Genomic DNA, 27456 nt, shown 5'->3' with positions numbered 1-27456 from the left:
TGAGTTTTTAAAACTCTGGTGCTGAAAACGTCAGCGAATTGGTCCCGTAACTCTTTGGTAAAAGCATCACGTACATTTTTAAATGATAATGCCGCATTCTTTGAGTGGCGAATGGCGGTCATTTTGGTCGTGGTTCAGGACTTGTGATTCAGCTAACATACATGTAGAACTTACATGTAACTTTGCTGGCGAATTATAATGATGAGTATGGTCTACATAGTGTTATCTCGTCTCGCAATGTGGATTTGTTAATAATTATTTAAATACTAGCATCTTCGTATAGAACCTGCATGTAGACGACATCGATCCTTCTCCTATCACTAAGAGGTGATCCCGTTTGTCAGCACTTATTTTCTCGTTACTATTTTTTACCGCTAGCAGTTAAGTGCAACAGCAACAAACGGTAATCGCCTAATTTAGGGCGTGACGCTTAATTTGAATCAATTTCAATGTTTAGATTTGTTGATTGACCTGCACATCGTGTTTTCTTCTTTCAATACTCAAATTGAGAAGCGCGTCAAGGAATCAGACAAGCCCCTTTCAGACCAGCAAATATCCGTCGCAACTCTTTTATTTCAGTATTTGTTGACAGGAATTCTAGATATCAAATCACTTATCAATAGCAGATGAAATCCTGCTATGCTTACTCAGCAGGCCAACGGTGAATTTCTATTAATGATCTACTAATACGGAAAGAAACATTCAATTTTCGACCAATAGTCTGATTTGCACATTCAAAAACAATCCATTTCCATACTATTACAAACACTGAAAATAGTGAATGTAAATAGACAAGTCTGTCACGTTCATGCATGATTACAACTTGTCAGCTGAGATATTGACGTATCGATTAATTAATACTTCAAGTGGGATTATCCTTGGCATTGCATACGGTGATATTTAAAGAATAAAGTTATTGTTCTTAGCCGCTGTCGTGCATCTAATATAATGATGCCAGAAATTCGCGTATACTGATGTACTTGTGAATTGCGTAAGAACGCACAACGTGTAGATCGTCGGGCTAACTTGTGTATCCTTCGCAGCTCAGAAGTTTTAATACTCAGTATGCTCGGTGGTTATATCGTGTCATATCACATGGCTAAGAATCAATAAGATTGCAAGAACTTTATTAAGTGTAAGAATAGTGCAGAATTGTAGTTTTGGGTCTGACTTGCCCGTAGAATTCTTTTAGTCTGGAATACTTGATCTAACTTGTGCCTGCTAACCTTCAGTCTGATATAATTTCACGGATTGAAAGAATAGACATCATGCATCTCCTGTTTTCATGATCTTGGATGCCAACAGGTATTCTCTATCGTTCCTTACTTTTGCTCCTTGCAGCCGTAACTGCTGTTTCTTCTTTGGGATGGGTCTTCAATGATATCTCAATGATTATCATCTGATCACGAAACATTATGTGTTCATGATGGTAACCGAGAATAATAATGCCAAAATCATGACTGACCTATCATCGGATGCAAGCTGTTGATAATTTGTACTTTATCGCCCACCAGTCATAATAACTCACGTAATATATTATTTCAAGAATAGATACCAGACATAAAGTAAGAAGATGTGAGATAGGTAGGTGTGGGCTTAAAAATATGAACCATTTCCGAAATAGGAAATATAAGTGCTTCCAACTGAAATTTAGACATCCTAAAAATACAATTTTATGCGATTCTTGCGTGTTTGGATTTTAACTGAAATATTGAAAATATCCTTTTTAGTATAAAACCACAAACAAATTTTATTTTGATGTTAAACATTTCTGTTTTATGTCAGAATTTTAGTAGACATTTACGTTGGTTCACTGACATGCATTTGGCATGTTATGGCAGGCGAGCGGAATGCGTTGCACTCGCCAGGCAGGTACCCTCACAAATCAAGCAAAATTATAGATGCATGTTTTTTTCTGTATTTAAATCGCGCTAAATATTAATTGACTTACTATTGATCATATATTCCACAATTCCAAGACAACAATTATTTCATTACAAGTTGACACTCGTTGCAATTGTTTTATGCGTATTTTTACTGAAAAAAAAAAGAGAAATTGTGTTGGTAAAGTTCGGCCTCGTACCGGTCCTTCCCCCAAACGAAACGAATTACTTTTCAAGGCAGCGGGCTCAATGACGTAAGTAAATGAAGCGGACACTATAAGGGAGAGTAGAGTAATCCCGAACATCTTTTCATTTGAGCCTATTACTACACATTAAAACAACGTAAGATAGAATAAACCATACCAATATCAAGGGTGGGATTACCCGCCGTTCCCCTATGTTCACGATAACATAATGGCCTAGAGCTCTTTTCATGTTCATTCATGCATAGATCATCCAGATGATCTATGATTCATGTATAAATGCGCGACCTTCAATGGTCAACAAAAGTATAGCTACTGGCCCATTGAAAATGTTAATTTGCATAATAAATACAACATTGATCACTGAGACTAGTATACCTGAATATATTCTAAGCTCAAAATATTTTTATTTTTATTTTTTAGTCCAAATATTTCTCATGATGTTCATATACATATGAATTGTAATATCACAATTTACTAATATATAATAAAGAAGCGGCTGATTGTATCCATATGTTTAAAAACCATTAAATATGTAACACTTGATTAGATTTTTTTCTGAGAACAACAACAGTATACGTTCTGTGCATTGAGAGTGTTTACAGTCCATTCTTTCAAAGCGAGCACATTTCATTTCATGACGTCAACTTTTTTCTAGATCAAATCTGTCTCGTTCGAAGGAACTCACCGCTTACAGTTGGGTTTTGCGGAATATCAATTTTAAACGTCTTATTTTCTCAAAAATTTTCTCACACTCACAGGTCTTCTCCGGGTTTCCCAGTTTCCTCCTGCACCAAAAGCCGGTTTTGATCTCTCTTGAATGTGATCCAATAAAGGTATTGATATTAAAAGTTCGACCTGAAACGTTGTGCCATACCAGAGAAGACGTAAAATACAGTAACACCGTCTTATCCGAAATACAACTCATTTGTATTTTCTACGACTAAACTTGACATTTTTTCAACATGCAGGTCTATTGCTGGTCTGCATTAGCTATGCAAATATGCAATCCTTCGTTTACTGTCAATAAAAGCGAGTTAGAAAATATTTGACCATACTTTGTAGTATTTTTCTTCAGAAAAAGGCTAGATGCGCATATCTTGCATTGTGGAGTTGATTCCTTAAGTTGATTTGATCACCATGGATTTGTGATTCTAATCTCTTCGAGTAAGTAAGACCATGAGTGAAAGTTTGTTTCAGGCGTTATAAGATATAAAATTTGAAAAAATGAAACAATTAGGCACGTGCTTGTAAATCGTAAAAAATATCTTTCTAAAACTACTTTTAACTTAAAGGCCCACACGCCCTTAAAATTGGTCTGGGAAAAGGAAATTAAAAATAAGTTAGGAGACTTTTGGCGCTGCGCGTTCATCGGAGAGTCACGCTCTTTGGAAACCAGTGCACCAGTAAACCCCGCGGGTGTTGAAAGGTTCCTCTTCAGGGAATACAACTAGTCAACTCGATTTGCCTACATATGAAATCTAATAATGCTGGGGATCACTGTACTGTACTGTATAAGAAAAAAAAGTTACCATGTAGACATAGAGGGCGGAGACGGCAAATGAATGACATCCATTTTGCATTCATGTTGGTTACCAAGAGCTTAGGAATCCAATGAAGCAATTGAGTATTTTTAGAGATTGGTGACCGATGACCGAGTTATATTTCTGCCAACTCTATATTGGTAAATCTCTATAATAGTTAACCCAGTATCAGCAATTTTTTTCAGGAATTTTGTCACAAACACGAAAATTCAAGGCAAACTATTTATTTAAATATATACGTAAAATATACGTTTTAATGCTTCTGAACACACGGAAGATGGTGGAAGACACGATGTAGCTAACCTTTGACGCACATCGTTATACAAAAACAAAAATATCATGTATGTCATCCTAGTCAGCCGTCGATGTATGTTTAAATAGATTCCAGATTGCAGGATTGAACTTCACCTTCATATGTTTCAGGTGATGTCAATATGAAGCCACGTTATAATATAAACAACCAATCATAAAACCAAAGACCTAAGATCCCGATATTATTTATACATTCAAATTCATAAACATATTTACTTCCCTAATGTGTTTTATATTTAATCAAAACTATAGCTAAAGATAACATGAGTGTAATATTTCAATATTTCCAATGTCAATAATTTGTTCTTGTGCATCAGAATTCTAAAAACAGTATTTGTCAGTGTTTGGAACATGGTATAGCCTTATGCATTAGTTTACAATTACCTAGAATTTCCTTATTAACTTTTTATAGTAAAAAAGAAACGTCTTTTGAACCTAATGAAAGTCATTACTGTGTGATAAATGGTTACAGGGCAACAACTGTTCTCGTAATCTTGTGCATGCATGCTTACGAACCTCCGATTGCCCTTAAAATCGGTGCTTCTATTTTTGTTCACAACAGTCAATCCCATTCATTTTTCTGTATCCATCCTACATATTTTACCACACACAATATGCACAATTCAGAAATATAAGATGGGCAAAGAGCTTTATGTTACTTATTGTCCGGCTAAAATTACATTATTCATAAACCACAGACTTGGCATCGCTCACCAAATTTCAGGAATCCCCTTGAACTTAATCACCTTATCGAATACTAGTAGGCTATATAGAAGTAAGCCAACCATCACCCACGAATAAGAAGGGCTTTGAAGGCAATTATTGAAGTTACAGACGACGATTTTATCAATGACTTGTAGTCAGAATATTGGTATGCGTAATACGTGAGACTGTGTTGGAAGCAAACCATAACGAATGAAGGAATGTGATTTATAATTTGCATAAAGCCGCATAATTATCTGGGATAAGAATACTATTTTAGTCAAAACACTCGGGTAAGATTGCTTATAAAATAATATGCAATTAAATTTTTCGGGAAAAGTCAATTTAAAAAATTGCTATCGTATTGACATATCAATGCCCTTTTAAAAGTAAATCTGGAATAGCCATAGTTGGTATTAACTGGATTTTATATTAGCCACTACTGAAATACTCTTGCATTTATATCATCACTGATCATAGGTTTTGTTGTCACTGTGGGTGTGGATGAAGGCGCCTGTGATTTGTATGATTAATCAGAATACTATTAACGCACTGACAAACTCTCTCCGGAATTTCAAATCTTTTGATTCAGTGTGTTTTCCCAGATGTACATTTGTAAGTGTTGAAAATAAAATGATTAAGGCACAGACAGACAATGTCTGGATGTCGGGGGAAGATTAGATCTCAGAAGCACATAATTGATAATTGATCGTCACAACACAGAAAAAAAGGTTTTTATATCATGAACATTTAATACCCTTCATTGTTATATGTATTCTACTGACTTTCGGGTCTCTCAGAACAGCAATAATTATTAAAGTTAAATCATTGTGGAAGAGTGTGATTTAAAAGTGCATCTATTTCCAAAAGAATCAAATAAATAATAACTTTTTTGTTCTGCAAGACATTTTTGCATCTCTTGCTTCTTCAGAATCTCCCAGTAAACTGGTGAAGGGTGAACTAAGAATCTATGGAGCAACCTTAACTAACAGGAGTAAACCTTCTTGGGGCTATATAGAGACCACCCATGTCAATGTGTTCACAGCTTTACATGTATTCTGTATCGCCTATATCTAAAATAAGTTGGTTTCTAATATACATATGTATATATAAATATGTGCCTATCGTCGATTTGAACTGAGTACATATCAGTATAATAATTTTGATGGCAAAATGTCAAAGTTTATTGACAGGTCAGTTATCTTCATAACTCAATGGTGAACAGAAGGTGATGCGGCAATGCAGTGAAGATGACTCTTTTGAAAAGTAAGCATATGGTACCGAGTGATTTAGTCCTATAAAATGTTTCCGACGTTGCATTGAAGGCTTCGGTTGTATAGCAGTATAGTCGACAACATCACAACATCATAATATTGTAATAAAACAATGAAGATTTAATTCATCCCCGAACACTCTCAATAGCAATAATGCAATATACATGATATAACTGAAATAAATTTTTGGTTGGCCTTCAAAAATCACTTTGCTTTGATTTTAAATAGTTACACATGCATATAAAGTTGAACCAAGGCGTACTAAAAAGTAACCTCTCAAATTTCTGTAACTTTTTCATTTGCAACAATGCCTTAGATTCCATAGATTATTAATGCTTCACTTATGTGCTACCGCTACTAATTCCAAATATCTTTACTTTTTCATGTGGATCAATGATGATGCCTGTAATAACTGGAAATGTATTGCTGACTGCTCTAACACTTTAATGTGACGGTTTATCCACGAAGTGCCTAAGCTTAGTCCCGTTTCCATTGATCCATCTCATGTTAATCGTGTAAACGCAAATTTAACTAAACCATTGGCTTTCTTCACTTCCAAGGAAACCGTCAGTCATTACAAACTATAAACCCTGAGATTTCCTTTGTAAGCAATGTCCCATTTCATTAAGTTTGGATAGTGGCATTTCACTCGCTATTGAGTCACAAAATGAGTGGAAACTCCAACATTTCCACGGAAATATATAAAAAAGCACTTGTTTTGGGGCAGCTTTATTGCAATTCACAAAAGAGTGTACTCCAATTAGAGTAATACAATGTGTGTCAAAATCATCCATCAGTTACCATGGTTACTATATTGAAAAGAATACCACATCAGGGCAACATTAATTTTGATGCACTTGAAATGTTGAATTACCAGATGCAAAAGCTCTATGTGATCATGGTGGTGGAAGGTTTATGCGCAAGAGTAAGTGAATTCAATAGAGATATTATTAGAGAGATTCAGATTTCCAAACTTGTTCATATTTGCAACCTGTCTTTGAATGGGTCTACTTTTCCTGATGCATGGAAGAAGGCTAAAGTAACTCCAATATTTAAATCGGGTGATAAAACTAATGTTAGTAACTATAGACCTATCTCTGTATTACCAATTGTATCAAAGATCATTGAAAGAGCTGTTCATGATCAATTATATGAATATATGAGTAATGTAGGACTATTATCAAATGCTCAATCGGGATTTCGTCCGAAACATTCCACAACAACAACCCTTCTAGATGTTCAAGATTACATTTTAAAGAATATGGATACAGGTTATGCTACAGGCGTTTTATTTATAGACTTAAAGAAAGCATTTGATACTGTAAATCATGATATTCTGATTGGGAAACTTAAACAATATGGGGTATGTGGGGATGAATTATTATGGTTTAAATCATACTTAAACAACAGAGAACAAACTGTTAATGTTAACTCAACTTTTTCTGACTTTAGGCCAATTGATATTGGTATTCCTCAAGGCTCAATTTTAGGTCCTTTACTGTTTATAATTTTCGTTAACTGTTTACCTAATGCTGTGTCTGAATGTAAAACTGTAATGTATGCAGATGATACCTCTTTAATGTGTAAAGCTAAAAATGAATCTGATCTTAAAATTCAAATGGAGTCATGTCTAAGTAGGGTAGCTGAATGGTTCAAAGTAAACAAACTCACTTTAAATGTTGAAAAGACTAAGTTTATGATCTTTGGTACAAACAAAATGCTTGAAAAGTTCAACAATGTACATTTAATATATAACAACAATGATATTGAAAGAGTAGATGAGTTTAAATATCTAGGTGTGAAATTTGATAGCAAGCTGTCCTGGTCAGCTCATGTCGATAATGTTAGTAAAACTATTTCCAAAAGAACTGGCATAATAAAACGTATAAAATATTTCCTTCCATACAAAACCATTGTAATGTTATCCAATGCTCTTGTTATTCCCCACTTTGATTATGGAAGCATGGTCTGGTCAAATTTTAGTGTAGAGTACCATAATAGGCTTCAGGTACTTCATAATAATTTAGCTAGAATAATTCTCTCAGCAGATATAAGGACACCAACTAATGATTTAATGAATACATTGCAGTGGGTTAAACTTGATCAAAGATGGCATAATACTCTATTAATGACTGTTTTCAAATGTTTAAAGAATGAATATCCATCATACTTATCTTCTCAATTTGATTTTGTTCATGATAACCATAATCATATAACTAGAAATCATACTTCTAATACATTGATTGTACCAAAATTTAAATCAAATTCAGGTCAACGTACTTTTCATGTCAGGGCAGCCTATGCATGGAATTCTTTGCCACCGACAGTAAGAGCTCAGATGGAAAATATGACTTTAGGCCAATTTCAATCAAAAATTAAAGAAATTTAGGCCTGTCTTTATCTATATTTTATTCATTTACTTGCTTGATTTTTGTACTATAAATATAATTATTGTATTTATGTATTTTGAATCATGGTATTTATAATTATCTTGTAGTTGATGATACCATTATACTTATTTGTAATATATTGTAAATACATTGTAAATACTGTATGATACTTTGTAAATATTGTGTATCGTAATATATTTTGTTGCTATATAACATGTATCAATGAGGGCCTGCTTGAAAAGCAGTGCTTGTCACTGAAGCAGTATAACCCTCAATAAAGAAAGAATAAATAATAATAAATAATAAACGTACGTATCGAACGTACGTGGGATCTATTCAAAATCACTCTCCTGTGACGGGATTTTGAATATATCCCACGTATGTTCGATGCTACGTTTGGAAATCACGATCTTTCTATTGTGATTTCCAAACGTACGTATCGAACGTACGTGTAATCTATTCAAAATCACTCTCCTGTGACGGGATTTTGAATAGATTCCACGTACGTTCGATGCTACGTTTGGAAATCGCAATCTTTCTATTGTGATTTCCAAACATACGTATCGAACGTACGTGTAATTTATTCAAAATCACTCTCCTGTGACGGGATTTTGAATAGATTCCACGTACGTTCGATGCTACGTTTGGAAATCGCAATCTCTCTAATGATGCCTTTGAACATAATGAGTCTGTATGAAGGTTTTTTTGTTAAATATGTTAAAGGTCCCAATTCTGCACTCTACGACACTGCATTTGCCATCTCTGTGACCCTGTCACTCTTTTGATTAGAAAAGTGTAATTACCCATGGATACTTAACACCATTCAAAATTCTATCGTGACAAGACGTCATAGATCCTGACTATAATGATCACAAACTAAGGTAAGAACTTAAAGATTTGTTCCATAAATGATTGAAACAACACAGGGGTAACACATTTAGGTCAAAAGGAAATCATTAATTATGTCAATTGGCTAGAAAAATCCACGTCTTTAAGGTACTTATGTCTGTGTTTGTATTCATATAAAAATATTCTAAATACTTAAAACACAAGTCTACAGCTTCTATTCTCCCCCGACAAGCATTTCATTGCTTCAGAATTGACGTGCCTTATCTTGTTTATATTATTGTAGCATCATGATACATTTCGGACTGCAGGGACCACTATCGCATTCGTTTAAAATATGTTTAAAGGCAAATCGTTTACTGAGGGAACATGATGAAAGCTATAATATTGAATGACTTTTACACTATAGGCATGATAGGTATGCCGAATGGATAGGGCCAAGAACACTAGTCTATTGTCATGATTGTCTAGTTTAAAGTGTAGCAAGAAAACACAAAATGGCTGGAATCTCGAACATTTTCACTGAAATACAATCAAAAGCAAGTTCTCTAAGCTTTATTGCAATTCAAAACCGAGTGTATTCCGATTCGAGTAATACAGTGTCAAATGATTGATCAACTGTTATTGAAAAGTGTGCCACACCGGTACAACCACTAAAAAGCACAATATTTAACTGATGGACTTGAAAATGTTAATCTACTATGCAAAAACCTCTTTCTCATTGTATGGTGATGTCTTAATTGAGTAAGCTAGAGTAATTTGATTCAATGTTGTTGTTGGAAGTAAGAGTCTGTATAAAGAGATCTATTGCGAAGGTCCCGATTTTTGTCATCTCTGTGACCCTGCCATTCCTTTGATTACGAAGTCTAATTACCCATGGATACGTAACCATGTTAACACTTTTCAAAATTCCACCGTGACTAGATATTACATTCGGACATAAACTAAAGGTAAGAACTCAAAGTTTTGTTCCATAAATGATTTAACGTACACAGGTAATACATTTAGGTTAAAAGGAAATCATTAATTATGTCAATTGGCTGGAAAACTAAACGTCTTTAAGGTACTAATGTCTGTGTTTGTATCCATATAAAAACATTCAAGTATTCAAAACACAAATCTATTAAAAGCTTCCATTCTCCCCGACAAGCATTTCATTGCGTCAAACATGTCAGAATTGACGTGCGTTATCTTGTTTTATATTATTGACTACCTGACTACAGGGACAACTATTACATTTAAAGTGAAAACGTTTAAAATATGTTTAAATGCAAATCGTTTACTGGGTGAAATCTACAGTGAAAGGGTTTTACACTATACAAGGGAAAAGAACACTCGCCTAATGATTAGATTATCTAACTTAGGGAACACGAAATGGTTGGAATCTTTGAACACTTTCACTTGAAAATATTTTTTTTGTGATGGTGAGGTTTTAATTAAATAAGAGTAATTGAATGCAATGTTAATTGCTTTTGGAAGTAAGAGTCCGTATAAAGGGGTCTATTGCAGCTTATTGGGAAGGTCTCGATTTTTGCCATCTCTGTGACCCTGTCACTCCTTTGATTATGAAAGTAATTACCCATGGACACTTATCACCACTTAATTCCATCATGACAAGACGTTTTTACATTCTGATATGCACACACTCAAAGTAACAACTTAAAATTTGTTCCAGAAATGATTGAAACAGCACACAACATTTAGGTCAAAAGGAAATAATTAATTATGTCAATTGGTTAGAAAATACACGTCTTTAAGGTACTTATGTATGTGTTTGTATTATAAACAGATTTCAAAACACAACTCTAAAGGTTCGTTCATACTAAAACCGCATTTGCGATGCGTTGCTTTGCGATGCCGATATATCGATTACTTTTTACCGCAACTCAACGCAACTCGTCGCATTTCCAAGTTAAAATGTATTTAACTTCATTGCGATATCGCAATGCAGTAGTTTGCAGTACGATGCAGTGCGGCAACGCACCGCATCGCAAAGCAACGCATCGCAAATGCGGTGCGCCGGTGGTAGTATGAACGAACCTTTAAGCTTGCATTCTCCCCCGACAAGCATTTTCCTTGCTTCCGAATTGACGTGCCTCATTATTATCTTGTGTATTATTTGTAGTATCATTACACATTCGGACTGCAGGGACCACGGCATATATGAAGTGAAAACGTTTAAATATGTTTAAAGGCGAATGGTTTACTAAGCTATAGTGAATGGGTTTTACACTAGCCAAATGGATAGGGGCAAGAACTGCTGTCTATATTGTCATGATTGTCTAGTTTAAAGTGTAGCTAGGGAATTGGTTTTCATTATAGATTTCCGAATTAATACGTGTTACAATTTTCTGATATTTTACTTCTGCTCATCAATATTGGTTACTGATAGACAGGAAAAGTGATACATTTTGGGCGGTTTCCAGTTAATCATATATTTATTTGAATGACATAAAGTCGCCGGTGTTTAAAGGACAGCGGAAAGTCTATATCGATGACATGTCAATCTTTGAAGGAAGGAAAGATGAGCAAATGAAAGCGACGGTAGTACGATAACCTTAAAAGATGCCTCAAACGAACAAAGTCATCTGATAGCTACCTAGAGTATTAAAAAGTCGGTTAACAAATCCCCAGACGGTCACGATCATCCTAGCCTAGCTCATCATTATCTTTTTATATCAAAAAATATGCCCCTTGGCTTTGGTTGGACCAGTTGCTGCATGTGGCTCACTGCAGTAAGAGAAAGAACTAGACCCTTGGTTTAAAAGACCTTCTTTAGGGTTAGGGTTAGAGTGTGGTAGGTATTCTGCACTTAAGTACAAATGAGTGTATGCAGATCAACTTTTATCAACACCATGGGCGAGCAACAGTAGTGAGTAGTGTTGCAACTTGCAAGTAACAGCAGTGAGTAGTGTTGCAATTTGCAAGTTAAAGCAGTGATTAATGTTGCAACTCTCTATTGCTAACAAAAAACTGCAAAATTCGAGTCTTTATTATGTCAGACAAATTTGTAAAATTTTGTCTGTTTCAAAGTATAATGACATCCGAATAGCGCCCTTCCTTTTAAATGTACCACGTGTAAGGTGAATCTTAATTAACTACTATCGATGATCAGTGATTACGATGTGCATAAAAATCCCTCCAGTTTAGGTTTGTGCCGCTGTTCTTTTCAAGAAGTTGGTGAAGTGAAGCTTTTTCGAAGAACATGATTAAATTCAATGCATTAATAGCTATTAATAATTTATAATACAGATAGTTCAGTACCCTAAACTGCAGGCTAACTTCACGGAGAATTTATTATTTGTGGCAATGGTTTTAGAGCATCCGATTTAGGAAGCCCCAACGGGTGAAAATGTCATTCAATCATTTTGAGATTTACATTTATCGCAGGAATGTAGAGAACACTTAACTGAAGATACAATAGGCATATGTGTCATAAATGTGACATTTTTAGGAAATAAAAGCCTGTCTCAAAAAAATTGTGCAAGTGAAAAGTGCCCTCTTTGGCAATTAGAAAATACCGTTGTGACATGATGCTTACATCCACGTCAAGGGCGTAGTCTTACCTCTCAAATGCCGTTTGTTCTGCCCAATTTGTTTGTTTTAATCTCGAGATATGTTTAGTTAACTAAGAAAGGGTAAAATCACAAATGTGCCACTTTTACTTGGGAAGAGTGATGTACATGTAAATCAATGATAGCATCAAGTTTATCAAGAGTTCCTTCTTGAAATCAAAAGAATGCATCAATTACACAACAATACAAAATTGTTTTTACTGTTTTTACTGTTTTATCATGATACAGGTATAATGTTTCTCTTTTTCCACTTAAAACAGATTAAAAGATAAATAAATATTTCACATTCTGCTGTAAAATTAAATACATGTGCAAGTCAATAATTTTATCATGGTAAATATATTGTTTTCTTTGTCACTCAAGACATGCAAGACAAACAAATATTACACACTTATAGGTTAATGAATGCGTATTACTTGTTGGGATAGGAATTAAACAAAATAATACACGCGCACTGATGTTGATGCGTCTAATGCACGAGCCCCAAGGGTGGGGGGGGGAGTGCATTAGACGCATCATCAGCAGCTACCATTGATTTACATGCACAGCCCTCTTCCCCAGTAAAAGTGGCACAATTGTGATTTTACCTTTTTGTTGGTAACTAAACATATCTCGAGATTAAAACAAGCAAATTTAACAGAACAAACAGCATTTGAGAGCTAGAACTACGCCCTTGACGTGGATGTAAGAATCATGCCACAACGGTATTTTCTAATTGCCAAAGAGGGCGCTTTTCACTTGCACAATTTTTTTGAGACATGTTGTAGTGCCTAAAGTGGCACAAAATGGATCTGGAACAGTTCATACTATGCTATATAACAACATCGACCGGCACCACCTAATTGGATAACGCCTACCTACAATATTAGTACAATTCGACCGGTTTTGGTTGCACCAGTCTATTTGGGGCTGGCGTATAACCTTTAACATCTTTGAGTAATTTGTATCTTAAATATTTTTAATAATCACCATTACTTCTTTCAATTCAATGTGTTTTTATATATTGGTTTATTTACTGAATAAAATAATTCTTTATCCTTGATATTAATTAGATCAGTGAAAAGATAAAATCTTATGAACAAAGCATCCTCAAGACGCGATTCATTTCCTCTGCTGTTTGCTATAGGGGATACGATTGAGTAATACCTTAATTTTTAAGCAATCTAATTATGAATAGCAAGATATCATTTATGATATCTTGCTATGGACCAGCTGTATGACTGGAAAAAGGACTCATATTTCACTTTTCTATATACCATTACTATTTCATTTGTAAAAAGCGACCAACAAGGATAATGAATTATGTTTAAGAGAAGGAAAAAACTCGTATGAGAAGAGTGTATGAAAAATTAAAAAGATATTGTGCCCGTATGTAATATTTTGTCATTCAAGGTAAAACAAACAAATATAACCACCAATGTAACATATTTACCTGGATTGCACACTTCGCACACAAGAAACGATGGTTCGGATGTTCAGATTTATATAAAAAGGATGCTATGTTGTGATAACAAAGCACCTAATAACATGTACATATCGTTACATTAGGTTGACATGAGAAATCAACATGCACACATTATCACATCTAGACATGTACATTAATCATTATCAATGACAAGATCAAATTGATTTAGCTCTGACACGTACCTGCCAATGCTCTCATGCTACTCCTCAACGATAGGCAAAAGGAGACAAAATTAATTGAAAAGGAACATATGTCAATATGCCAATTACATACGTATTGTTGTACTTGAAAGCATATCTTACCGAGATTGTTACTTTGATAATAATTATCACTTTGATAATAATTATCAAAGTAACAATCTCGAAAAGATATGCCTTCAAGCATTTTTACAATACAATTATAGTACAGATACTTTTGCAGTTATAAGGTTGGATGTTGCAACAGGTTAAAAAATAGTCCATATACGTCACACATCGCTTAATGGGAAAATATCACTTAAGTGGGGCACTTTAAGCTATTTTTATAATTCAATCTGATTATTATAATACTCGTAACTGAAAACTATACAGTCGGAATTTATTAATGATAAGCGTGATAAGTATCAATGCCATATGGGCTACGATTTCCTTGGTGGGAAAAATATCACTTGAACATATCTTAAAATACTTTCATATTTAAAATGCAATGTATAGTTAAAGGAAACGTTAGTTTCAATATTACATACCCTGTAAGATCCGTTGGTGTATACACAAACCGTAGGGTATACGATGGTCTTTTATTATTTGTCGTGCTTCTACCCTGGGCTTCTACAACATCACTAGAGAACATCACCCAAAAAGCGATGACTATCAGCATCATCCACTGGAGGTTGCAGCTTAACGCCGCCATTGTCATCTTGAATTGTTACTGACTGGACACTCACAGATTCCAATTATATTCCAGCATAAGATAGCGCGAGATTGATACAAATAAGATATCCTAGGTAAATGCGAACCCTCCTTTATCCTCACGAGCTTAACCAGGTATATGCGGGGGTTAATACTTCGTGGGCTAAAATTCCAGAAAATCGCTAATTTTCACCCGTGATGAACCCTAATAGTTTTATTCTGGAGAGCCATGTAAAGCAGCAATGTCCAGTTGAGAAGAGTGTTGGCCTGATTCCATCACAACTTTATCATGACTCATTGAAGTAGCAATAACAGTGAGTGAGAGAGTAAACGAATACTGTGTTCTCCCATGCGTCGTATCCTCTTCGTTTGTGAGTGGTTAGAAAACGACCCTTGGTGAACTTATTCCAAGTTTGTTTCTTCCATGTAAATTGCCTTGCGCAGCTCCGTGCTCGGCTCTGAAGCAGCGCACACCCAACCAAATGAATCCGGCGGATATAGGAGAGAAACGCATATAACACGCAATCTACATCCAAATTATGTTAATCCAACAACTTCCAAACTTTCGAATAGCTTGTGTTACGTAAAACTTAAAATAATGATACAAATATATGTATGAAATGATTCCAATCCGCGTATATGCGACTTCTCTCTCTGCACCTGGTCTTATCACGCCAAACTCCCAGCCGGCAATACAACACTATCTTGTTTTGTATCAGTCTTTAATGCTTGTTCTTACACGGATTGTACGCCTCAGGCACAAAATACTCACAGGTAGACGACACTGGAATTATAAGGAATCTGATTTCATCAATTCATAAGCAGTCTGTCTGAAAATACGGGACCTCTCCTGGTCTTGTTATTCCTTCATTATTCCTATATTTGTCCGGAAAGTTATTTTCTCATTCGTGTCCATGGAGAATAGCAATAGTATATGAGCTGTGAAGTTTAACGCTTTGCGTTGCAGATTGCAATTGGAAACAGATTATAGATAAACTTCAGGGTCCATCTACTGTTAATATAATGCCACATGCCCTCGACATGTACCTTTGCTATCGCAATACAAAGGCATGACACCGCGACGCGAAGTTCAAAATATCAAAACAAAATGGATGACTTTATAACCTTAAAACAACACAGTTGCCAAAGTATATAGACACAGAGCTACTGTCATAACATAAGAGATAAGATATATTAAGTACATTTGAATGTTGGATTAAACATGTAACGCAATCAGCTTTTTCTGGTTCCTGATTACGTACCTAATGTTGAATTACTACCAGGAATGATTATTTTGATAACATACTCATTGCACTGTAAATGTATGAGATTGTGCTTAAGAGGCTAAATCAGAATTTAAACATTCATAGGTATTTTAGTAGAGTAACACTAATTTGAACAAATGGAAACAGAAAAATGCAAAATCCTTTCAGATACAAAAACAAACAAACAATTTGTCGACACTAAACGGCAAATTAATTTAATTCACTATAGTCTGTCCACATAGAAGTACAAAGTAAATAGACCTCGGAAACTGGAGATATGAGAATAATCATTTCAGAGCAATGCTTCTTTGGCGCGCCAACTGCTGCGCGATTTGTATACCACGCTCTTTACGCGTTGCGTCGCGCTCGCGTGTGACGCAAAGCATCGACCCCCGATGCCACAGATTTGGTTTGTACTTCTAAGTGGACAGACTGTAGTACTAGCAAATAGCAGAAATAAAAATCCGCTTTATTGTTTCATAATTATATAATTTTAGCTACAAATTTATCTACTTCTGACACGTAAAGGAGCCGTGTAATGTAGACAAGCTAAGGTAACCGCCCTTTAATCACGCCTTTTCACGACTGCCTGCAATACTTATAGTTGCAACTTGTAAAAATACCCACAATCCTTTTAATACGTCATTACGTGTACCCAATTCACATTGGTTTAGGAAGCAATCTGTTATGATATCTTGAATATTTAATCTTAAAGGAACCTATGTCGTTTTCAACTTTTAACTCGGTTTTAGACCGTTTCTGACGTTATGTTGACTCCTTTAAATCTTGTCATAATATTATTTTGCAACTATGTTGGATATCGTGCCAAAATCGTAAAAACAACCTACTCAAAAATGTAATATGTTATGAAAGCAGAATAGTCCTAACTCTCCTATGTGCACAATAAGCTGAGTAATGAAGTAAGAAGTTTAACAAATGTGCAATTTTTTCATATACAAGTCTTAACTTATGAGCACGTACTTTATTTTATTTACTATGATTGAAATTTGTATGTAAATTTGTATTTTAATTTGTATTTAATAGTTGTATTATATGATACTATACTGCTCCAAGAAAGTATCCTTACACTTGGAAAAATAATCACAATTTCAAAACTGAACCATAATGGGGTAATTTTGTTTTTTTAATAGATGCACTATCTAATCTGGCACATTTTGACACCCCATTGAATCCAATGTGACTTCAAGAAGCAAAGTTACAAGCATTTGATTCGACGAAGGTCCAGTTTTAAAAGTGACACACTGGCCTATTCAAAACTCCACGGACTAGACATCTGCTTTGAGAGTGGTTAATGGCTAATTTGTGTGTGCCTTTAATTTAAAAACAAAAAGAACAAAAGAAAACTGAAACAAAAGAGCTGACAATTAAAATGCAAGTTATGAAAAGTACAGAGAAGTAAAAACTTAAATAAATACTGCTTTAAATAAAGCTTCATTGACGAAACTGTGTAGTCTCTTTGTTGCGCTTGTTTGAATCATTTTGCGCCTTGTATAGGCCAATTTGTCACTTTTAAAACTGGATCATCGTCTATTCAATTGCTTGTAACTTCTTGAAGTCACATTGGATTCAATGTTGTGTCATAATGTGCAGGATTAACTAGTGCATCTATTAAGTATACAAATTTACCCCAATATGTTTCAGTTTTGAAATTGTGATTATTTTTCCAAGTGTAAGGATACTCTCTTGGCGCAGTATATATAAATTGCATGTTGATAATTGTTGTTATTAATGATTTGTAAATGTGTAGCAGGGCCCAATTTAGACCAGCTATTAGCTGAATTGGGATACCCTGGATAAATATGAATAAATAAATAAATAAATAAATAAATAAATAAATAAATAAATAAATAAATAAATAAATAAATAAATAAATAAATAAATAAATAAATAAATAAATAAATAAATAAATAAATAAATAAATAAATAAATAAATAAATAAATACTACAGACAGACAAATGTAAAATGTCTTTTACATGTAATATTGCACTGCCGTCAATAATATCATTAGATATTTTGGGTAAAAATATTATTATGGTGAACATGTCAAAATTGCTTAATGGTTGAATATTATTCAATGAATAAAGATTTAACTACGTGCTCTATGGTGATAAATATAAAAATATATTTTTTTTCGATCAACCAGAATCTTTTCTTGGGTGAATTCGAGGTCAAAATAACATTGTGGTTCGATGAAAACGTGAATGAAATCTAAGTGTATGTCAATGTGAAAATGTCGTATCTTGGGAGTTTTTGGTACCATTGTTTTCCATCACTTATCAGTTAATGTCATGTACTAAACTACGGTATTATTGTGATAGCCTAGGCTAGATAAATACCCGAGGATAAATGGCAATGCAATACCTCCCTTATAGCATTCTTATGAGATTTATCCCAAGTGTTATCTGAACCAATGCATCGCAAAGATGCTCTTGTACTTTGAGCGGCACTTTGTGTTGCAGACCGCCTTCTCACTCAGGCAATCAGTTTGCCGATATATATCATATATAGTATTCGAACTTTATTCGAATTCTACATCAGATCGATGACCAAAATATTATCTTCAGATCCATCAGGACTTGACAACCATTGTAACGGTACTGTGAATAATTCAAGACTCTTTAATAAATATTGGGTAATTAGTTTAGTTTGCAACGACTTTACATGAATTACATGTACTTTACACTTCCATCCACAGAATGCACCAAAATGCTCTCATCTATTAATGGTTCAGTTCAGTAACTTCCAGTCAACAAAATATCTGAAAAAGACCCGATGAGTTGTACCAATGCATTCAAACGTCATTCTGGAATACACAATTGAGGTTAAAGAACTGTGTGATATGTTTAATAGCGGAGTCCTAGTGCCAAGCAGTTACAGCACCAGCATTACCAACAACAACAACATGAAGAAATCTCTGCAATTACAATTAAAATTAAAAAGGGGTAAAGACTGAGAAATGTGAAAAAACATTTATGCAACCCATCGTACTTTGTAGCGACCATCTATTATATGTGATGCGATCAAGCAAAATCAGTCGGAACTCGGAAATATTAAATTAAATTTTCCACCACCATAATCTTGGTGACCAGGACTTTTTGGTGGGTTGTGTCGTGTTCTTATTTTACAAATTCCGGTTTTGATGTCTGTTTTCCTATATTCGATAAGTTTGTTTAAGAATCCAAATTTAGGATAATAAATATATCAAGATTGTAGATACGATTGCGAATGACTTGTAACCAATTACCATGATTACGTTCGTGTGAGAAATAACGGAAATATTACCTTTAACTGTGGGTTGGGCGAACTTGGGTGGTCACCGGGAAATACGTGTTAATGCGTGCCATATCTAGCTTAACATTAATGTGTTCATATTTATATCCATCGATAAGAACTATGCTAACATAAAAATAGGGAAGTGAGTTGGCAAATTTAGGGTAGGCCTACCATATATAGTTTTAACCATACGTTCGTTATTTTCAAGTATTCGTTATTGAGCGATCAGCGATATATGATTATTGGTGGCTGAAGCTATACGCTGCAGAAGTAGTGATGTAAGAGGATTAATTACATAGGGATAGATCAAAACAATTTTTGAATGTATTCGCCGTCGAATGTAATAATCGGATTAACTATAGCAATAGATGAAAACAATTTTTGAATGTATTCGCCGTCAAATGTAATAATCGGATTAACTAGAGCAATAGATCAAAACAATTTTTGAATGTATTCGCCGTCGAATGTAATAATCGGATTAACTATAGCAATAGATTAATACAATTTTTGAATGTATTCGCCGTCGAATGTAATAATCGGATTAACTATAGCAATAGATTAATACAATTTTTGAATGTATTCGCCGTCGAATGTAATAATCGGATTAACTATAGCAATAGATGTATACAATTTTTGAATGTATTCGCCGTCGAATGTAATAATCGGATTAACTATAGCAATAGCTGAAAACAATTTTTGAATGTATTCGCCGTCGAATGTAATAATCGGATTAACTATAGCAATAGATGAAAACATGTTTTGAATGTATTCGCCGTCGAATGTAATAATCGGATTAACTATAGCAATAGATGAAAACAATTTTTGAATGTATTCGCCGTCGAATGTAATAATCGGATTAACTATAGCAATAGATGAAAATAATTTTTGAATGTATTCGCCGTCGAATGATGTAATAATCGGATTGACTAGAGCAATAGATGAAAACAATTTTTGAATGTATTCGCCGTCGAATGTAATAATCGGATTAACTATAGCAATAGATGAAAACAATTTTTGAATGTATTCGCCGTCGAATGTAATAATCGGATTAACTATAGCAATAGATGAAAACACTTTTTGAATGTATTCGCCGTCGAATGTAATAATCGGATTAACTATAGCAATAGCTGAAAACGATTTTTGAATGTATTCGCCGTCGAATGATGTAATAATCGGATTGACTAGAGCAATAGATGAAAACAATTTTTGAATGTATTCGCCGTCGAATGTAATAATCGGATTAACTATAGCAATAGATGAAAACAATTTTTGAATGTATTCGCCGTCGAATGTAATAATCGGATTAACTATAGCAATAGATGAATACAATTTTTGGATAGATCGAACCGGAACTATAAGCAGGTTGTAGTCATCACCTGTGTATGTCTGCAATCATAGATTGAATACAATACCGCTCTTTACAAAGATACTTATCTTACAGGTGCGAGTCAGCGAGTGATTAGCATTTCTTTGACATCTATGGTTACCGTGTGAACGTTGTAGTGCGGGGCGATCTATTCAATAATTGTATTCATCTATTGCTATGGTAATTAACCATAGATGTCAAAGAAATGCTGATAACTCACACCTGTAAGATTAGTCTCTTTGAAAAGAGCGATATTGTATTCAATCTATGATTGCAGACATACACAGGTGATGAGTGCAACCTGCTTGTAGTGCAGGGCGATCTATTCAAAAATTGCATTCATCTAATGCTATGGTAGTTAATACGATTATTACGTCACTTCGACGGCGAAGTCAATATCATGATAGTCTATAATGGTCTACTTAATTAAGGTGGTATTACACGGCTGGCCAATTTTGTGCCTATTTTTGCATTTTTCTCAAAAATTATAGCGCATTGGTGACAAGTAAGATATGTATATTATACGGGAAAGGACTAAAACTTCTGCACTGAAAATTTTATTTCAGCACAGACAACAGTTGTGGAATTACAGTCAAAAACAAGGGAAAACCAATATTTGATCAGTAAATCAATAACTACTTGTCTTGAGTCACTGAAATTCCAGTGTAGTAACTGGATTCCTTACCCCTATAATATACACAACTTTTGTTACCAGTGTTTTATTAGTTTTGAGAAAATGTTAACAAATTTATCAAGGGGTGTAGTACCACCTTAACTTCATGTTATTCGTGTATATTTTAGTTGAATATCTTTACTTCAGTTAGTTTGTCGTTGGAATAAGCATTTACAGATGGCGCTATGCATTGAGTTTACTCGGTTCACAAACACTACGGGATTGTAGTGTAGCAGTCTTTCAAACTGAAAGTTGTCAGGGACATTCAAGTAATATTGACTACTTGATTTCTTAACTCAACAAGGAATACCCAAACACATTGCTATGATTGCTATTAAAAATTATTATACAAAATGTCTTTAAGTTAATATTACTGTTGTTCTGGTGTGTTCCTTTATTTCTAAATGACTCGGTAAACCTGATGAGGTAGCAATATCGTCTATAATCTAAAAACCAACTTGGTGGATTAACAACCCAAATCAAAGACTATTATATTTGAAATCAAAGTTAAGAGTTATTCATAGTTTCGATCCGAGGAATTAGCATGATTAATGAGGATTAAGTTATGTTATTATGTGACTTACGTGCATCATAATAACATCTGCAGGTGCTCATAAGAAATGGCTAGATTTTATAAATTAACTTCGATTTGTTTTGGCAACCAATTCAATTCAAATTTTTATGTCTCTCGCGTTACTTTGTGGGTCGTGGGAGTACTTGACTTCCCAGCAAACACAAAAACGTTTTAAATAAGTTATATTTTGGCCTTTGGTTTAGGTAAAAACGTTTTAATAACATTAAAATGTCGGGTTATATAAAGGTCATGATAACGTTTTAAAACGTTTTGTATGAAAAACACACTACAACAATATTTTTTAATGTTTACAAAAAATGTTATTGTAAACGTTTTTTGCAAACATTTTTGCCAAATATTGTGTCAAAACTTAAATAACATTATGTTAAAATATTTGAACCCAGCAAACACAAAATGTTCTTAAAATGTTTTTTCAAAACCTTTTAATAACATTTAAATGTCGGGTTATATAAAGGTCATGAAAACGTTTTTAAAACGTTATTGAAAATATTTTGGCCAAACATTTTTCGTAAAATATTTTTTCAACCCCAAAATAACATTCTGTTTAGAATGTTTTGTATCAAGTTTTCAAGAATGTTTTTGAATGTTATTAAAACGTTTTTATACCCTTTATATAACCCGACATTTAAACGTTTCCTGTAAAACATTTTTGTATGCTGAGCAGTAGATTATCAAAAAATGTTGTTTAAGGTTATGAAAACGTTTTATACTCTTAATATACCCTTAATGTTACCCGACATTTAAACGTTTTCTGACAACCTTTTATAACCTTTTGCGAATGATGTCGAAAACGTTTTGTGTTTGCTGGGTTCCCAGTAAAAACTAATTCATACTCTACTCGCTATTAACGGCTAGTTATTAACCAATGAACTACAATCCCGGAAAAAATGTGTTCGAACACCCAATATAATTCCCACGTTCTTCTTAGTATAGTGCGCACGTAATATGAGCCACTGGAAACTAAGAATTATAGTAGTGTTGTCTCAATGTTCATCTTAAGCATGCCCCCTCCCCTTTCCCCACCAAACAATGTTGAGAGAAGATATGGTGAAAATGGGCATATTGGGCATGCCAACATTGTACGGGGGTAGAAGGGGGACCATTTCCAATAAGGCCTTAAAAGTGTTCGAACAGTTTTTTCTAATATTGTAGGTTGATATTCTGAATCGTCAAAAAACGATGACACTTATTGGTCACGGTTCAATCACGCTTGGCTGAAATAACATTAACCCCTAAACTAGGTCATTTGCTGTCATTATATGGTCATCCCGCCAATAGACAAATGTGTAATCTAATTTGCCTATTTTGGTTACTATAATATCGTCAGCCTATACCACTAATTTTGAGAACAAAGTAAAAATGGTTCAAACATGCATTTAAACATATTTATTCACCAATCTTTGCACAAGAACACATAAAAGGGAATAATCAGAAATAATTAGGGTGATTGCGTGTATATAGATTCAGAATCCGCCTGATTCTGGATCAATCTTTACCAATCTTTATCAATTTAGAGTGTTTGGTAGCATACATCGGTATCATACGTTGAGTACACACATTAGATTGGTACTGCGCTGGTACTCTAGAGTATACCCACAGAGTAACTGGGCAGCAGCGTACCTCTGGGGACTGCAACGGATTTGGTAGTGTATAATAACAAAGAGAATTTTTGGTCGTACAACACCTATAACAAGAATGACTATATAGATTACATTTTAAGAATTGAAATATTGGTGAAATTTCCTACTAATCAAGTGTAATGGGTTTTAAATCTTTAACTGTTTTGTAATTTCTGAAATGTGTATATTTTATTTAATACTAAATGGTGAATTCACTTGTTATATAAATTCTATTGTGTCTTAAATCTTTAACTGTTTGATATCTTTTTGTTTTAGAAATATGGCTTTACATGTATATTGTATTTTGGCTCGTATCATGGTAAATCTGAAATCCTTTTGAAATTTTTTATCCCAAGTCTTGTTTGACTTCGGCTTGCAAATTTTTGATTCTTAATTTTATAAAAGTACAATGTATCTATATTGATGCGCTGTGTTGGTTATGTATTTGAAATGGGATGCATAGATGTGTTAATTTGCACATTTTACGTTCATGATTATGTATACTTATATTTATGTGTTCTATGTATTTAAATATTTTGTTACATTATTGTGATATATTCTAATGTGATATCTTGTTACATTATTGTGATGTATATTCTAATGTGACCCTTGGGTTTCACGGAAGAACAGAGGATACCTTAAGACAAGATGAGTGTTGTTCCAATAGGAGCTGATGATCAAGATTAAATGTAAAGATAGAACGTTACAAACTGTCCCAATAAAATGTCGCCATTACATTTTACGCACAAGTGCACAAAGGACAACACTTTGTTTAATTAAATGTTTTAAGCAGTGTTAAGCAGTTTTAAGCCTATGTATCTACGTCAACATTATTATGACGCTTAGAAGATGTCCCTTCAAAATGTGCCAAATACCCAGGCAAAAGAAATAAAACAAACAAATAACCAGGATTACAACAACACAAGACCAATACAAACATAAGAAAAAACCGGACACAAGTTTGATAACGGGCAACGAATAGCGATCACAAATAACATAGCGCTGCTTTTTTAAGATAGCAAAATGTGACACTTGGCAATGTATTTGCACTTTTGCAATAGATACCTGACATACTTCTGCACCGATGCTATCAGCTGATTTGTATTTCAGTTAGGGCTTATGTCCCGATTTCCATTTCTCCTTGAATTCCCTTGTATATAAGGTGTCGTAATAAAAACGTTAAAGTTGCACTTCGCTCATTTTAAAGAAATAATTTTTACCCATGACAACAATAATTATATTTCGTTTCATTACATGCATTAATAATGCTAATATAACACTTTGACCTAATGCTTTAATCAGATTGCAAACAATTATGAAGACTATAAGATGATCAAAAAGAATGTTTTTTAAATAATGATTGGTCACATGACTACTAGCCGCAACCATTATAACTCTGTCAACAGACAAAGTAGCTTTGGCACATGGGATATCTTGTAAGCGTCATAAGGCTTAACACCGCTTGAAACATTGCTTAAACAAAGTGTTGTCCTTTGTGCAGTTGTGTGCAAAATGTAATGGCGACAAATTTTTGGGACATTTTGTAACGTTCTATCTTTAAATGTCTAAAGGATGCATTGGGATTCAGTTGATCTCCTTAGGATGTTGTGGTCAAATTGTTGGAAAAGGTTGGCAAATTCTACCTTTGCCAACACGCCGTATTTTATCAGCACTTCTAAAACCATTCTAAATCAAGTGTAAATCAATTATTAGTAGTAGTTATGAATGCTTTCTAACATAATAAGACTTATCTAAAACTGTAAAAGTGTATAATTTAAAGCATGACACTAAATGTACACCGATCCTTAACAAAATGTTCACCAAATGGCAAGTAAGAGTTATCAAATTAGTATTCATAAGAAGTCAAATCCATAAAAACAAAACAAAAAAAACAAAATCTAAGACGCGAAGCTAAAACGAGGTAAAATTTCTATACATGGTCGTCGACCAGACTATAAATTAATTTGCAGAAACCGTTCATTCATCTTCACACAGCAAATACTTCAGTTTGCTTGTTTTCTGAACTTATTTGTCAGCTTGTTTTTATTCCAACAAGCAATGTGGGTCCACAACCTTGCTATAAACATCCGATCAAAAAAAACCCCATTATTATTATTGTTATTATTATTATTATTATTATTATTATTATTATTATTATTATTATTATTATTATTATTATTATTATTATTATTATTATTATCATCATCATCATCATTTTGTTCTATCACAAACAGCCATTGGGACAGGTTTGTAAGCAATGAACATCACTTAGTTTCGGAAACTGCTCCAGTACAAAGACATTTGAATCTATGTGAACTCTGTGTTTCAAAAGAAGAAAAAGAAGAGGCAATGTAAATCTATTGGTAATCATTTTGTTTTCATTTCAATTACGCCTAAAGAAGCAGTCAAAAGTAGACAAAAATGATTAAACAAAGATGTTAAAAATGATACCATTACAAATAAAGATGTCCTATACTATATTCACGTTTATGGAAAGTGCACAAATGTAATGTCGGTGAAAAATAAGTATTCATCAATATGACAGTTTTGTAAGTAAACAATTCCTAAAATAGAATGATCTACAAGCAGACACCCGTCGTCTCAATATGAGCATCTTATATGAGCAAACGTGTATTTCAAAGAAAAACCATAGAGAATATTGCGTATAAAAAACTATAAGGCGCTGCACTTTAAGTGGAAATACCATTTGTTAGCAGGTAACGATGATTACAAGTGATTTAAAAAGGAACTGGGTAGCACTAACTACGGAAGAGTTGAGTTTATGTCACACGTGCCTCATGATTTATCTCTCATCAAAAGCTTTACATTCAGACGAATTTGGACGACATAGCAATATCATATACGCCTTATGTGGGCCATATTCCAGATTTTATTAGAAGGCCATGGGTGTTCAACTTTTTTGACAGTGTGTGTACCAGCTGCATGTGTCCAACCATGGATCTATTCATTTCAATTATACAGTGCTAAATAATGCTACACCTATGCCGGTGTTACGTGCAAAATCACATATTTTTGCAAAAAATTATATTTTGCATATTATGCAAAACTACATATTTTGCAAATGTATGTGCTTTTGCATATGCAAACCACATACTTCAGTGACATGCGACTTCTCCGTACACATACTACAGCATGTAAGAGTTGCTAGCATACTACACTCGTGCATTGGGTTAAACTTTTGTGCTGTTGTTCAAATACGTATCATTTCACACTGTATGTAATCTGGCCTAAAAAAGAAACTTGTAATTTTTCACCAGGTCATATCTTAAAATCCTGTCCATAAAAATGAACAAAAATTGCACACAGGATTACTTCAATACTCTACTCTAAACACTGGTCAGTAACCAAACAGTTGTCCAACTGACACAACAGTAAATTGCAATGACATGGAACAGCTTCCTGGACCACATTCACAGCCCAATAATTGGCACCCAACACAAGAAATCTGTGAGTAAATGGAATAGTGTGGAACAAGACCTGTTTCTTGAAGAAAGTGTGTGAAAAGCAGAAGCAGCCCCGTTCCACACTATTCCACTTTGTA

General features: G+C 34.0%; 1 protein-coding gene across 12 annotated transcripts in view; it reads right to left on the bottom strand.

Annotated features, from left to right (window-relative positions):
• The window catches only part of LOC140152591 (uncharacterized), a 137208-nt gene extending 121430 nt beyond the window's left edge, over positions 1-15778 (bottom strand). For 11 of the 12 annotated variants that reach the window (XM_072174991.1, XM_072174993.1, XM_072174997.1 and 8 more), the window contains exon 1: positions 14919-15778. In XM_072174991.1, coding sequence (XP_072031092.1) covers positions 14919-15088 — 170 coding nt within the window. In that variant the 5' untranslated portion in view covers positions 15089-15778. The remainder of the gene's footprint in view (positions 1-14918) is intronic. The other variant, XM_072174996.1, reaches the window with a different exon arrangement.
• Positions 15779-27456: the final 11678 nt, after the last annotated feature.

The sequence above is a fragment of the Amphiura filiformis genome, chromosome 5, assembly GCF_039555335.1.
Source record: "Amphiura filiformis chromosome 5, Afil_fr2py, whole genome shotgun sequence".
In the NCBI taxonomy this organism is placed as follows: Eukaryota; Metazoa; Echinodermata; class Ophiuroidea; order Amphilepidida; family Amphiuridae; genus Amphiura; species Amphiura filiformis.
Note: the sequence above shows the minus strand (reverse complement) of the source record. Positions and strands in the feature narration are given on the sequence as shown.